Raw genomic sequence first — 15,513 nt, forward strand, 5'->3', positions numbered from 1 at the left:
GTGTGCACACGCAGAACCCAGCTGTACATCACTGCATCATCACGGTGCAGCCCTGGACTGCGTGGGCCCAGGTGAGTGAGGGGCTGGTCCCGAAGCCCTCTGCTGGTCTCAGAGATCATGGGTGATTTATAGTTCCTGCGTGGGACTTTGACCTTAATTTCTTCTGGCAGTGTGGGACTGTAAAATTCATTAGGGACCGCGGGCAGAGTGACGGAGATGTCAGGCGGGCAATCGTGTGGGTATTTAATCTATCAGATGTGTGGCTTGCCATTTAGGGAGACAACACGAGAATGTGGAATCAATATGGTTCATTAGCGAGCCGCATGTGCCGGCCCAGTCAGCGCCCACCAGCGACAGGCATGGGGGTGTCCTGCCAGGCACCAAGTCACCTTGGAGTGAGGACATATCCCTGGAGCATAGACAGTGACCAGCCCCCACCCAGGTACCTCTCTCCACCTTCCCACTAGACTGGGGGCTGCCTGACACCCATGTATCCCACAGAGCAGGGGAGAGGAGGGAGGGTGTCAGCCTTATGACTTGTGGTGGGAACACTGGGGAGATGCTGTCATGGCAGACGGTTTCGTTACCAGCCCAGCTTTTGCTGCACCCCCAGGGGGTTGATTGGACTGTCTTGTTCCCTTTCTCTCAGCTCCTCAGTTCATAAGGTCCTACTTAACTGGGCCTCAGACATGGTGTCTGTCCCCACAGCTCTCAGGCCCCTCCCCTTTTACTCTTCCACCACATCTTCCCAGCTTGATAACTGGCCCCAGAGAGGGCACAAGTCCCTTCTGATTGTGAGCATCTTGCTCCCCTAACCCTTCCCCAGGTACCACCTGTATCCATTTCCTAGGAAGCTGGGTGGCTTCAAACCACAGAAATGTATTCTCCTGTAGCTATGAAGTCAGAAACCTGAAACGGAGAGGCTGGCGGGGCTGTTCTCCCTCCTCAGGCTGATGGGGGATCCTGCCTGGCCTTTCCCAGCTTCTGGAGGCTCCAGATGTTCCTTGGCCTATGGCTAAAGAACTCCAGTCTCTGCGTGCATCCTCTCTGTGCCTCTCCTCTGGATGTCATTATGAGGACACTTGTCATTGGATTTATGGTCTGCCCGATAACCCAGGATGGTCTTCTTTCAAAATCTTCCACATAATTATTTTTTCAAAGTCCCCTTTTCCAAATAAGGTCACATTCGTGGTCCCGGGGGTTAGGACATGGTATATCTTTTGGGAGGTCACCATTCAACCCATTACACACCCTTGAAGATGTCTCAAGTACTGACAGGGGCACATTGATAGGACAGTGTACTAAAGATATAAGGGGCTGGCCATTAGGACCTGACTGCTCTTCCAACGCTGGCTTTCATATTTTTTCTCTGTGCCCCAACCCGTCTCTGAACCACCCACCCTGGACTGCAACCTCCTGGGGCTTCTCCCTCAGTTGCCTGATGGGAATACATTTGCCCTGCATCTCAGGGCCTGCCTCTCCTTCCTGCTGCAGCTCCCGCTCTGCCTCCTCCAGGAAGCCCTGACTGACTTTTTGTCACTGGGCTCCTCTCGGCCCTTTCCTCCCTTGCCACTCCCTGTCTACACCGTCTTTGGACTTTTAACCTCTGGCCTTGCTGGGTCTTTCTTCTTGCCCCAAGTGGGGTCTGTGTCTCCCCAGTGAGGCAGGGAGCTCCCTGATGGCCAAGGCTGCCTCTGACACTTCCCGGCTTCCTGCATGTGTGGTTGATGCTTGAGAAACATCAGGGTTCCCTCACCCACAAGTGACTGGGCTGGTTCACAGGGAGCCTCTGGGGCTGGTAGGCTACCTGGACTGGTCCAGTTGGATCAGAACCACAGGCCTCCCAGGGCATAGCTGGGAAGAGCCCAGCTAATAATACAATAACTAATACAATTGGGGAAACTGAAACATGAGGGAATGACTTATCCATGCCACAGAGCCAGCCAGGGACAGGGCTGGCATCCTGACACGCAGTCCAGCTGTGTGCTCAAGAGCTTCCGCTTGGGAATCAAAGCCAAGTTCAAATCCTGGCTCTGCTACTTCAGCCTAGTGACCTCAGGCAGGTTCCTAAAATTCCTGGGCCTCAGTTCCTCCTCCTAAAAGTGGACATGATGATACAGAGTCAATATGGAGAGAAAATGGAATAATACACCCACTGAAATAGTGCCTGACCCATAAGGTAAATTCTCAACAGCCTGTTGAATAAAAGCACTAATCACTAAGGTTATTTTTAAAAGTAGATGAAACATCTGATGCAAATCACCTGCCTTCATGCCTGGCACATAGCAGAATCTCAGGACTGCTGTGTGGTTCAGGTATGTTGCATAACCTCTCTGAGCCCCACTTTCCTAGTCTATAAAATGAAGATAGTATTAGTACCTGTCTCATGGAGAGGGAGTGAAGATTAAATGTGTCAATACGTGTACATTTCTTAGAATAATGCTTGGAACCCAGTAAGGATTATATTGGTGAGCTATTACTACTATTTGTGCAGTTATTGTCAGCCAGTTTCTTCATCTGTTAAATGGAATGTAACTTCTGTATTTCTGGTTGTTTTAAGGATTAGGAAATTAGCCGAGCATGGTGGTGGGCACCTGTAATCCCAGCTACTCTGGAGGCTAAAGCACAAGAATTGCTTGAACCCAGGAGGCAGAAGTTGCAGTGAGCTAAGATTACACCACTGCACTCCAGCCTGGGTGACAAAGTGAGACTCCATCTCAAAAAAAAAAAAGTGATTAGGGACTGGTTGTGTGAAGTGCCTTGCACAGTGCCAGGTCCACAGACGGCGCTCAGCAAGGGAATGACCTTGATTATCCCTGTGCTTCTGAGGGGAGCCCCACACCCCTCCTCTAGGCATCTCCCTGGCAAGAGGCCCCAGGGACTGCCAGGTGGTGCCAGGCACTTGGCACAGGCAGCCACCGGCCACTCTGATAGCCTTTGACATACCGTAATTGCTTCCCCCACTACGACTCCTTTAAGCACGGAGCTGTTGGCCAGAGCAATTTGCGCCCCATCAATTTTTATTTCCAGGTTTTAAAATAAAATAAAGGGAAATAAAGAAGAAGGTGGGGGAGCCCAAGAACAGCACCACGTCTGTGATAACAAACAAGCCGAGTGCCGCACACCTTGAGAGCGCCTGTCAGCCTCCACCCCTGCAGGACTGACACGTTCATACACAGGGCTGGGCCTGGCTTCCCCTAGAGCCCCCGCTTCCTGCAGGACTTAGCACCACTTCCCCTCCACCTCCAGGCCTGAGGCTCAGCCCAGGCAGGTGGAGGGGCTGGGCTGGGAGGCGTTCAGCACGAGCACGTTTTCGGAGGGCTGGAAAAAGAGAACTCTTAGAACTAGGAGTGGAAATAATAATACTAGCTCCACTTAGAAAGTGGCTCCTGTGTGTCCAGCACAGAGTGAAAGCACCTGTGTGCGTTACTTTCTTTATTCCTCGCAATAATCCCATGAAGTAGGTGCTGTCATTACCTCCATTGTACAGAGAAGAAAACCAAGGCTCAGAGTGGATGTTACTGTGGTTACTCCTTCTGTTCTTCCTTTGATCTCCTCCCTGCCTCCTCCCCACTCTTCCTTCTCCTCCTCCCTTGTTCGCTTCCTTTCTCTCCTTCTCCCTCTCCCCCACCGTCTTCCTTTATCTCTCCTCCAGCCTCCATCGTCATCTTTCTGATGTCCTTTCCTCCCTAGAAGTCTGTCTATTCAGGATTTGAGGCCTTTAGCTTGTCTGCTAAAAAGCTTCCTCATAAGTCATCCGATACCTCATTTATACTTTCATCTATTTAGCTGATATTTGTTGAGGGCTTCCTGTGCATTGGGCACTGGATGGGTGCTGGAGATTCGTGGGGGACAAGACAGACTCAGTTCCTGCCCTCATAAAGCTTATATTCTAGTGGTAGGGGAAAGCCCACTCTACATTCACCCAGACTCTCTTGCCAACACCATGACCTTCTCCTACCATATCTATCCACTGGCAAGAACTGTTGGCTCCAGATTCCAAACATACCTGGAGTCCAGCCACATCCCCCTGGGCTGCCCTGACCACCCTGGGCCAAGCCCCCACTGCCTCCCACTACTCCTGTGTGACCCGCCTTAACTGCCTCATCTCGGAACCTCTGCTCCTGCCCTGGAGTTGTAATCAGTTTACTTCTACAAATGCAAGTACCTTGCAAATGTAGATCGGAGTCTGTCCACTGAGGTCACAGGGAAGAGAAGGAGCAGCAACCTGGAGATCTAGGGAAGAGTGACCTAGCAGAGGGACCTGTGGGGGCAAAGGGTGTGAGGCTACAGCGCTTGGCCTGTTAGAAGTCTAGGGACTGTCTGAGCAGCAGAAGCAGAGGGCAGCATGTGGGCGAGGTGAGGAGGCTGCTGGAGGATGGATCATTGGCGCAAGGACAGCCAGGAGCAGGCACTGCACAGGAGGCATATGCAGCATGCTGGTCAGCCCCAGGGTCTTACGTAACATCCCACAGCTATGCATGTGGGGCAGAACCCAAGTCTCACCCCTGAGCTCAGTGGGATTTCCATGACTTCGCACCTGACCACAAATCCCTTTGGAGGCTTTTTGTGGCTGATCTTGCACTGCACGCCCCAGGGAGATGCACATTTCTCACCCTCAAGGAGTAGAGAGTGCAGTAGGACAGGAAAGATGTGCTAACACATATTCCTCCTGCAACTGGTTGTTAGAAAGACTGATTGGGAGATATCCTGAGGCTTTTTCTACAGTCAGTGCCTTGATCCATTAGGAATGTCTACCACGAGCACTGCTGATGGAGTGGTGGCTGTCCAGCCCAGGCCCACAGTGGAACAAGAGAGCGAAGATCCCCTTCCCTTTCTCTGCAGGCCTCAGCACCAGTCAGGTTCCCATCCTGTCCTCACTGCCCCGCTGCTTGGCCTCTCCACCCAACCAGTGCTTTGAGCCTCGAGCCCAGTCCCGCTTTCCAGTAGCACCCTCTTGTTCCAAGGCCTCCCACATGCTCAGAAGGCCCAGAGCAGGCACAAGAGGCTTTTCCTGTGATCACAGCCCCACGACATCTCCCCTCCACCCCACTGCTCACTCCCTGATACCATGGCCAACCCAGGACATGTGCCCTCTTATCTGTCACACAAAGTGCAACGGGAAGTGTTTTCCTTGGAGCACCCATTGTTTCCTTTCTTCCAGGTGCTGGCCACCCCCGGGAATGTCCATAAATGCACTCAGAGAGCAGCTTCCCACCACACTTAACCCTTGCCCATCTAACACCCGCTATGCTCCCATCCATCTGGCCCTGGCTTCCTTCTCAGATTAAATCACTTCCTTCTGAGATGAGAGGGGAAAACTGAGGCACCAAGCATTTTCCTAGAAGTGTGGGGCAAACTGGATGGGATTTCCTGCCCATTGGCTTCTATCTCACATGCCAGAGACAAGCTGGAACCTTCATCCGCAGTACTATGGGAGGGGAGGAGACAGGGCCTCGGGGGCACCAGCAGACATGTGGAGGTCACCCTGGCTTCTGGACTACCAGGTTCCCGCACCAGAGCCCCTCCTGCCTTCTGTCAGCCACTCCAGCTCTCCAGAGCTTACAAGAGTGCAGTTAATCTCACACAGTTTAAGGACTTATTCAGAGGGGCTCAGTGAATGATGAATGAGGAAAGCATTACCAGCGAAGCACCAGGGCTCCGCAGAGCTGTTTAAAAATGCATTCTCCCATGTAAATTTCTGCTCCATCAATCCTTATGACATGTCAAACATTGCTATTGTTTCCTGAACAAATTGTACTGCGTGCCCTTCTCTGCAGGTTTGTGCAAGGGAGCAGAACTGCTCGCCGGGACCGGCCGCCTGCCTCTGTTCCTGGGACCCAGGGCTGCTGTGGAGGCAGCTGGGCCCGCCTTGCTTCAGAGCAGAAGCCCCGTGCGGGGCATTCCTGCAAGCATGCATGCGTGACGGGAGTTTGGGTGCGGGGTGGGGATTGATTGAGTGTGTGCCTGCCAGCCTGTGGCCTGCGGGGACAGACACCCAGGTGTCTAGGGAGGGGGTGTGGAGGAGACCACAGGGTCTGAGACCGGGCTGGGGACAAGTAGAGGTGTTGCTTGAGGCAGAGAAAGAGAGGGAGAATGTGTGTGTGTGTGTGTGTGTGTGTGTGTGTGTGTGTGTGTGTGTTTGTAAGAGGTGGAGGTGTGGAGATCTCTGAGTGGGAGAATGTGTGTGTGTGTGTGTGTGTGTGTGTGTGTAAGGGGTAGAGGTGTGGAGATCTCTGAGTGGGAGAATGTGTGTGTGTGTGTGTAAGGGGTAGAGATGTGGAGATCTCTGGGAGAATGTGTGTGTGTGTGTGTGTATGTATGTGTATGTAAGGGATGGAGGTGTGGAGATCTCTGAGTGGGAGAATGTGTGTGTGTGTATGTATGTGTATGTAAGGGGTGGAGGTGTGGAGATCTCTGAGTGGGAGAATGTGTGTGTGTGTAAGGGGTGGAGGTGTGGATATCTCTGAGTGGGGTCTGCCTAAGCCAGATAGAGAGAGAAAAGGAAAGTTTCTAGGAGAGTGCACAGAGGGTGCAGGATGCAGAGAGTTGTTGGCAGCTGCCTAAGATGCAGAGAGAGAAAGTGAGAGAAAGGGGTCGTGTGTGGTGTGTGTGTGTGTTTAAAGAAGTAGGGGAAACACAGGAAGAGAGATGACACAAAGACACACAAGGCAGGCACCCCATAAGGTGGGGGGACCCTGTTCCAGAGCAAATCAATGGAAGAGGGTGAGAGATGGTGACTGATAATTGCAAAGACAGGCTGGGTAAGAAGGTGTTCTCAGGAAGGGGACAAAGACCCAGTAGAGCCTGAGTGCTGTTGGCATAGTGGGTCCCGGGAGAGTTGGCATGGGATGTTGCACTCAGCACCAGAGGGCTGGGAGCTGGGCTGGACGGAGAGTTCTGAATGCACAAGATGAAGGGGGAACTGTAGGAGAGAGTGCTGTGGGAAGAGCCCCTGGTGGGTCAGGAGGGGCACCTGCAGCCAGCTAGACTGCCACATTCTTCCAGGGTGGCCTCAGGTTGGACCACACAGCTCCCTCCAATTCAGGCCCTGAGCCACCTACACAGACCAAAACCAAGCTTGGGGCAGGGGTGGGGTCCTTCTTTAAGAGTCTGTGGGAGGCTCCTGGTGGGGTAGCTGAGGATGTAGGCTCAGGGGCTGCATCCTGGGAAACCACAGCCAGAAACCCCTGCTGCCTTTGCTGATGGGCATGGTTAGAGTTGCTGGGAGCCCGCTCTCTCCAAGCAGAACGTAGGGAGCAGAAGCCACAATGGCAAGAAGGGGACACTGCCTGTAGGCGTCTAGCATCGACAGGGCTAGGAGGATGACCCCAGTAGGAGCACCCTGGATCCCATGGCTGAGCACTCAAGCTGCAGGGAGACTTAGCTCTCCCAACCCCACCAATGGGAAGATCAGGGGAGGGGAGGTCTTAAGAGCACACACCTTGGAGTTAACCATGTTGGGTTCATGTTTCAATTGTTGATGTTGTTTTTGAGAGGGAGTCTCGCTCTGTCACCAGGTTGGAGTGCAGTGGCAGGATCTTGGCTCACTGCAACCTCCACCTCCTGTGTTCAAGCAATTCTCCTGCCTCAGCCTCCCAAGTAGCTGGGACTATAGGCACCCACTACCATGTCCAGCTAATTTTTTCTATTTGTAGTAGAGACGGAGTTTCACCATGCTGGCCAGGATGGTCTCAATCTCCTGACCTCATGATCCGCCCGCCTTGGCCTCCCAAGGTGCTGGGATTACAGGCGTGAGCCACCACGCCCAGCCATTGGGTTCATATTCTAGCGCTGTGACTTTCACCCTGGGCAAGTTGGTTACCTCTCTGAGTCTCTGTCCCCTTCTTCATCTGTAAAATGGGGATACTATGGTGCTGGTCCCATACAGCTGTTGGGGAAGATGGAATGAAATAAAGTGCAGGAAATGCTTGGTAAATTTGGTGGCACATAGTTAAGTGCTCAAAACAAAATGTCAGAGGGGCACCCCCTTGCCCCTTCCTGTTGCTACAGCCAGGAGAAAGACTAGCATTGCCGACTCAGGCCTCGCCAGCCTAAGGATGTCGCCATTCCCCCACCATAGTCTCCTCCAGTCACCTTGTCTTAACCTTGGAATTTTTCCCCTCGTATGTATTTATTTTTTTCCTTTTTGTCAGCAGAAGAAAATTACACTTCTGCCGGCATTGTCCATCATAGAAATAAGCACTTGCAGATGCAATTATAAAGGCCCAAATGATGGAATTAGTTTTGCTGGTAATGCCAGCATTGGGGAGAATCGGAAGAAATGCCTTATAAATCAGGCGCTCGGCGGCAGCCAGTCTCGACTGCACCCTCTCCCCCACATGCTGGCCACAGGGCAAGGACTGACCTCGAGGACGGGCACTGAGCACTGAGTGGCCGCTGGTCTTCCTGGGCTGCAGCTGGTTCTGCTGAGGGAGGCTGATGGGGGAGGCAGAGACCTCCTGAGCCTTCCTCCAGGCCTTGGTCCCTGCAGGTGCCCTGCTCTCTCCAAGAGCTACCTGGACTCCTTGGTGCCCAGCCGGTGAATGTCCCACAGACCGAAATACACCTGCGCGAGGACAGCTTCTCCAGGATGAATCCCTCTAAGCCAGCAGCCTCAGTGACCTTCAAGCCCACTTTCAGCCTTGTTTTCCTTGTAGTTCTTACCACTGCCTTGAATTACGTTCCTTAGTTACTTCTCCCCTCGGTGATGTGTCTCCCCATTCTGATTTTAAGTGGCAGTCCAGCTTATCATGCTTAGGATGTGACTTCAGTGCTGAGCACAGCAGCCGGCACATTGGAAAAGCTCAAAAAATATGTGCTAAATATTTGACCGAACAAGTGTCTGGTCACTGTCTTCATGAAGGTGCCTGTGGCAGTGTGCTGGGCATCTTCAGCCACCCCGCACATCCTGCGCCTGCCTCCTCCTGCGGGGAAGGGGGTAGTAGGGAGTCTTGGCAGGGGCCAGGGCATTGGGGGTGCTCCGTAAACCCTGCCTCGCCCCATGCATTCCAGCAACCCCTCTGTCGCTGCTTGCTGCCCACAGCAGTGTCTGATGGGGGGCATCAGCCCCACAGAAGCAAGGTTATGCTGGCCCTCTGTGGCTGGCAATGGAAATCCCACATTCTACTAAATTGGGCAGAGATGTTGAGCCCTGTATGAGGTACTACGTAAGATGCAAAAATGAGTTAGACATACAAACTTCTCCTTCACAAGGCGGAAAGTGGGGCGCGCACACACAGTTTTCAGGAATGGCAGATTCTGCTGCGTGTTCCAGGAGAGGGGTGACCAGGGGCTCCTGGGTCAAGACCAGTGAATGATTAGGGACTTTCTAGGAGAGGGGTATTTGGAATGGGCCTCGGGGGTGGATCAGAGTTTGGACAGCGGTAACAGAATGAAAGGATAGAGGAACCAGCAATGAGAGAACAGGCTGGGGTGCACCAGGGAAGAGGTAGCTACGAGAACACTAAGCCCAGCCAGACTGTGGACAGCCTTGACACTAGGGTATGGGTCTGAACTTAATTCAGCAGGTAATAGGGAACCATGGAAGGTTTTTCAGCAGAGGAGGACATAATTTTAGCCACTGGCTTTGACTGCTTGTCCCTGGGCCTCTTATTAGAGCCTTAACAAGTAGTAAAATGTACTAGTAGGTACCTCCGAGTGCCAGCCCAGAGCCTGGGGGAGCTATTAAATGGCAACAAAGACACAGAGGCACCAGAGGGGGAGCCTGGAGCACAGTTGAGGTGCTCACCTGGAGCCCTGGTTTGGCATTTTTTTTTTTTTTTGAGACAAGGTCTCACTCGGTCACCCAGGCTAGAGCACGAGCTCAGCTCTCTACAACCTTTGCCTCCCAGGTTCAAGCGATTCTACTACATCAGCCTTCCAAGTGGCTGGGATTACAGGCACCTGCCACCATGCCCAGCTAATTTTTTTTTATTTTTAGTAGAGACAGGTTATCACCATATTGACCAGACTGGTCTTGAACTCCTGGCCTCAAGTGACCCGCCCACCTCGGCCTCCCAAAGTGCTGGGATTACAGGTGTAAGACACTACAACTGGCCTTCGGTTTGGCCTTTCTTAGGTACAATATGAATGTCACCCCAGCGTGGCCAGCTGGGCCATGCCCTCCCCCCTACATCCCTGTCACTATCGGTCTATGAAACCCTGGAAATTCCCCCGCAGGGAGACAGACATGCCCATTCCGAGAACATTGCAGGGAAGGGGGTGTTTCAGCAGGAAGAAGAAATGTGTTTTCTATACATAGGCCCTTGGCACTCTTCAAACCCTCCTTCCTAAAATGGGCCCAAAGGGTCACTGTCTGTCTGCCACTTTGTTGGGCTTTCAGTCGGTCAGCCACAAACAAGTCTTGCTTGGGAGGAGGTTGTTTAAAAGGTGCATGACAAGCAGATTGGGGCTGGGATAGATTCAGTCACTGCCCCCACCTGGATAGGACGGGATGGCAGGGGGGTGGTGGAGCAGCCACAGTGGGTTCTCTCTGGAGTTGGGTCTGCCAGCATCTGGAGGGCTGCTCTGGAAATATGAAGGCCAGCTCCAGCCACCAGCTGTGAGATCTTGAGCAAGTCACTTAACACCATTGCGCCTCTGTGTTCTCACTTGCAAAAGTGATGGGAGGTAATAACAGTACCTACCTGTGGAGATCTGGTCAAAATTAAATTCATCCATTGGTATGTGTCATGAGAACATGGATGCAGTTGTAGTTATAGGTGACAGAGATAGACTTACCTTTCCTGAGCTGCCTTTATGTCCAGGCCCTGTACTAGGCCCTGGGCATATGTGGACCCCATGACCCCACACACTGCTCTCTGAGAGCCACGTCCTGGTGTGCGGAGACATGCGTTAACCTCAGCTTCAGTGCCTCAGTGTAATCAGGGCTGGGAATACCGAGCAGGTGCAGGGAGGAACCCTAACTTTGCCTTGGGAGTCAGGGAGGGCAGAAGGGTGTGAGCCAGGCAGGAGAGTGAGGGGTGCCATCCAAGCGGAGGGGGCAGAGCCAGGTCCTGGGAGCTGCCTGTGGTCCAGTCTGGGTGAGCGAGGAGTTTAGACATGAAAGTCTGAAAATATGTGTAGGAAAGGAGGGGCCTTCCCTCCAGGGCAGATCTACCACCTCCTCCCAGGCCCAGGGCCCCTGATGGCCTCTGCTGCAGCCTGGCGCCGGCCCTGCACCCGGCAAGGCCTGAGGTCAGTGCTGCTGCCCTCACCCTGGCAGAGGCAAGGAGCAGCTTTTCATCTGGTTCTGCTTCCTACATTTGAAAAATGAAAGCGCTCCCTCTCCTCCTCACCCAGGCATACATATTTCATACGGTCATTAGGCGGTGGCACTCAAGGACTCACAAATCTTCCGTGGCCAGCATCAGCAGCCTGGGCGGGCAGTGAGAGGCCCTGGGGAAAAGGGTCACCGTGGGAGCCATGGCTGTGCCCAGCCCAGTGTGGGCAGGGGAGGGCAAGCCTTGCAGGGGTTGGGGGCATGAAGCCAGCTTCTGCTCTGAGACAGTCCAGTCCTGTCTCCTGGGGCTCATCACCTAATTTCCCTGAGCCTCAGCTGCTCCAGGCCCCAGGGTGGAGGGGATGGGATGTGGGCACCTCACACATCCTTCGCGTCCTGACAGTCCAGACCAATTCTGTGGGGCACCCTTATCTGAAGGACTCATCTCTAGGGCTCAGATGTGACCTTCTCTGGGGGCAGCACGCCCCTCATGACCCAGGCCCCTCCCTTCCTGCACACCCCACTTTTGACTTCTCAGCTGCTCTCCTCCACCTCTACCGCTGTCTCTCCTCCACTTCCCTTTCCTTTTTCCTTCTGCCATTTGCTCCACTTCTGTCCCGTTTCTTCTGGGTCCTATCTTCTTTCTCTTCACCCGTCTCTCTGCCTCTTCCCTGTTTTCTCTGCACCATCCCCTTCTTATTGGAATTTGCTCATTCATTTTTCCAGCATTTATGAAACATCTACTACGTGCCAGGCACCATCTGTGCTGCGCAGTGAGCCCCACAGGTGCCTACCCCACCTTTGTCCGTCCCCAAACCCTTTTCCCTTGACAAAGGCACATGATGAGGGCCAAGGGGGTACAGTTTGATCACACAGTGACCTGGAGGGGTCTCCACACCACAGTGACCCCTCACCAAGGGGCTCAATGGCATCACAGTCAGATCTTCCCCAGACCAAGCTGCAGTCATAACAGCCCAACAAGACCATGCTTGATGATCAGGATCGTTAGTGGAACCTGGGGGTGGGAAGGGCTCTGGGATTCCTCCCACTGCCCTTCTCCTTGGTCCCTATAAAGGGAGGAGGAATCGGGGGTTACTGAGGGCAATGTGGTCTCCTCTCACCTGGAATAACCAGGCTCCCTTCCTTCCGAGAACAAGCGCCTCTCTTGGCTCAGAGGCAATAACTGATGGAGGCCAAAGGCATGGCTTGATGGCACAGGATTCAAATCCAGCACCGTTCTTTCTCTAGCTGTGAAGCCTTTCGTAGACGATGTACTATCTAGATGCCTCAGTTTCCCCATCAGTAAATTGGAAGTGGTGCTAATAATAGTACCTACCTCACAGAGCTGCTGTGAGGATGAAGGGGTCGTAGGTAGAAGGTGTGCAGTAGCCAGCAGTGGCTGCCGCCATCATGAGGAATGGCCCAGGCAGTGGGAGAGGGCCCATCTGGGAGCCAGTCCTGGGTTGGAGGATGGTGACATGGCTCAGCGCCTTCCTTTCACTTGTTCAGCGTGTGCCCCTGAGGACCCTTGATGAGGTCTGAGCCTGGCTGGGATGATGGTGGGGACAGAGGTCTGCACAGTCTGTGGGAGCATGAGCTGTGGGGACATCGAATGGAAATCGGAGGCAGTCCTATAGAAGCTGGCAGTCCAGAGCCCCCAGAAATGGCATCTTTCTGTCCAGCCAAATTTTCTGGATAACTAAGATCTTAACCCTTTGGGTATAAACATTTTTTTATTTCATTCATTTGGGATAGAAATATATTTTTCACTTATCTGCCTTCCTGAACTGAATACACTAAACACAGATTAGCTTTTCCTTGAAAATTCAGGCTTATCATAAAGAACATAGAATTTACTAGATTTTATAGAATCCAGGAACCTTAAAAGGAACCTCAAAAAATATTGAGCACAAAGACATCAAAACGTATTTTTAGCCATGCAGGCTTTATCCACTTATAGAGACACCTTAAGTATAAAACAGATGCAAGTGGACCCAAAGTCAGTCTGAGGCCTTTCCCTATGGGCATCTGGTGGCAGGCAGCAGTTTGCCCAGCTCCAGGGCAGTGGCCTGGGAAGAGAGCAGAGGTGACATCTAGAACAGCACCTTGCACAGACTATGTGCTTCATAAATAACTATTGAATGAATGAATGATGTCATTTAGCCTGCACTGGTGGATTAGAACCATGCCAGGGACAATATAGAAGCCATTGTTCCCAGCCATAAAAGCCAAACCCCCACTAGAACTGCAGGCAGGGGGTAGATGGAGGAGGCCTCACAGGGATGGCCACAGGGAAGGAACACCAGGCCGGGGTGGAGAGGCCAGTTTCTGTCCCACTCCGCTTCTGACCTGCTTCTAACCCAAACTGGCAGCAGGCTTTCACCAGGCCTCACTGGGGTCTAGCCTCCATCGTGTGGCCTGTGAGATGGATGCAAATGTCTGATTTCTCATCACGTGGATGGCTGTGAGGGGAAAATGAGGCCTTAGTAAACCTGGATGTTCTTTGAAAATGTGAAAGGTGTGACAGCCATGCAGGCTGCCACCATCATTGTCCTTGTCATCCACATAAGGCTGGTCTCTCTCCCTTCTGTCTCTTTTGACCGTAAGTGACAGAAACCCAGCTTGGACCAGCTCTAACTAAGAGGTCTTAGTTAGCCAGGCACAGTGGCTTACGCCTGTAGTCCCAGCTACTCAGGAGGCCACTGCGGGAGGATCCCTTGAGCCCAGGAGTTGGAGGTCAACCTGGGCAACATAGCGAGATCCATCTCTTTAAAAAAAAAAAAGAGAGAGAGATCTCAATGAACTCACAAACCAAATCAACTGTGGGGAAGGAACGTCAGATCAGATTCAGGATTCTAAAACTACCAGGATTCGGCCTTCTCTTCTCCTAGCTCTCCTGAGGTCTGGGTGCAGCTTCATCCTCCCCAAACATCCGGCAGCTCTCAGTTCATGTCGTCCCTGCTCCACTCACTGGAGGAAAGCTTTTATCCCCAGCAGTGCAATAGGAAGAATCCCCAGAGGATTCTGACAGACCCAGCTGTGGTTAAGGACCACTCCAGGCCAGTCCCTGTGGTGAGGGACAGGCAGGCAATTCCCACCCGGGCCTTTTGTGCAAGCAGGGAGAGGAGCCAGAGGAGGCAGGTGGGAGGGTAGTGGGTAGCAGGGTGTTTCTAAAAGTGAAGGCCATCGAGCAGAAGGTCTGCCTTACACATGCAATGGATTCTTTCCAGGGTCGAAGAAGGGAGGGACTAGGTTCTCCATGGGATTTCCCCCACTGGCTAGCACATCTGACTTGGAGGCTTTAGGAATTGTGGGAGAAAAACCAGAAGAACCCACCAGATGTTGAACCCACACCTACCTTCATTTGTGATATTCACAAAACCACAGGCCGTGATTCCAGGCCACAGGTCCAGGGTCTCTCTCCCAAGCCCTCTGAGCATCTGCAGAGAATAAGCTTGCCCAGCCTGGTATGAGCCCAGGACTGGTGGTTTCACTCAGTTAGAGGTGCCTGGTAGACCAGTCATGTGGAACTGTGCCCTCCAATATAAATTTAAACAGCCAGTAGTGGCCAGTGACATCCTTCTTGAACCGCATGGCTCTAGAAAATTCAACTGGGCCAAAGGAGTTGTGTGGGAGGAACATGGGTTTCCTGTGGACCTGAAGCCTCAGCTGGGTCTGGCAGTAATGACTTCTTGTTCTCACTGTTGCAGGCAACAGACAATGACGTGGGTACCTTCGGGGAAGTCAACTATTTCTTCAGTGATGACCCTGACAGGTGAGACTGCCCACAGTCCCTCAGGCCCCTCTGCAGTGGTCCTTGGCCCTCCCCAGACTCATGAGATCTAGGAACTTTTCAGTGCCCAGGGAGGGAGGGTTCTGGGCCCTGTGGCTGGAGCACTGGACTGGAAGTTGGAACCCATGGGCACTGTGGCTGGTTTGACCCTGATTGTGGCACAGCCTTGGTCAACTCCTCAACTCTCTGGGGCATAGCTTATCTGACCCTCAAAAGATAGCCTTTAGCTTAGGGAATGGATAAATTGTGTCTCCGGGAGGCTTTAAAGTACTAGCAACTGCACACCACCGTCATGACCACCACCGCCACCGCCACCACTGCCACCACCACCACCGCCATCACCATCGCCACCACCACCACAGCCACCACCGCTGCCACCGCCACCACCTCCACCATCGCCACCGCCATCGCCGCCGCCTCCACCACCACCGCTACCACCACCACCATCACCGCCGCCGCCGCCACCACCACTGCCACCACCACCACCACCATCACC

At 53.0% G+C, this 15,513-nt stretch overlaps 1 protein-coding gene across 1 annotated transcript in view; it reads left to right on the top strand.

Moving 5' to 3' along the window:
• CDH23 (cadherin related 23) overlaps positions 1–15,513 on the top strand; it is a 421,218-nt gene that overhangs the window by 265,698 nt on the left and 140,007 nt on the right. The window contains exon 15 of the mRNA XM_064374253.1: positions 14,935–14,999. Within this exon, the coding sequence (XP_064230323.1) occupies positions 14,935–14,999 (65 nt within the window). The remainder of the gene's footprint in view (positions 1–14,934; positions 15,000–15,513) is intronic.

The sequence above is a fragment of the Aotus nancymaae genome, unplaced genomic scaffold, assembly GCF_030222135.1.
Source record: "Aotus nancymaae isolate 86718 unplaced genomic scaffold, 86718_ANA_hifiasm-v0.15.2.pri h1tg000010l, whole genome shotgun sequence".
NCBI classification, from domain to species: Eukaryota; Metazoa; Chordata; class Mammalia; order Primates; family Aotidae; genus Aotus; species Aotus nancymaae.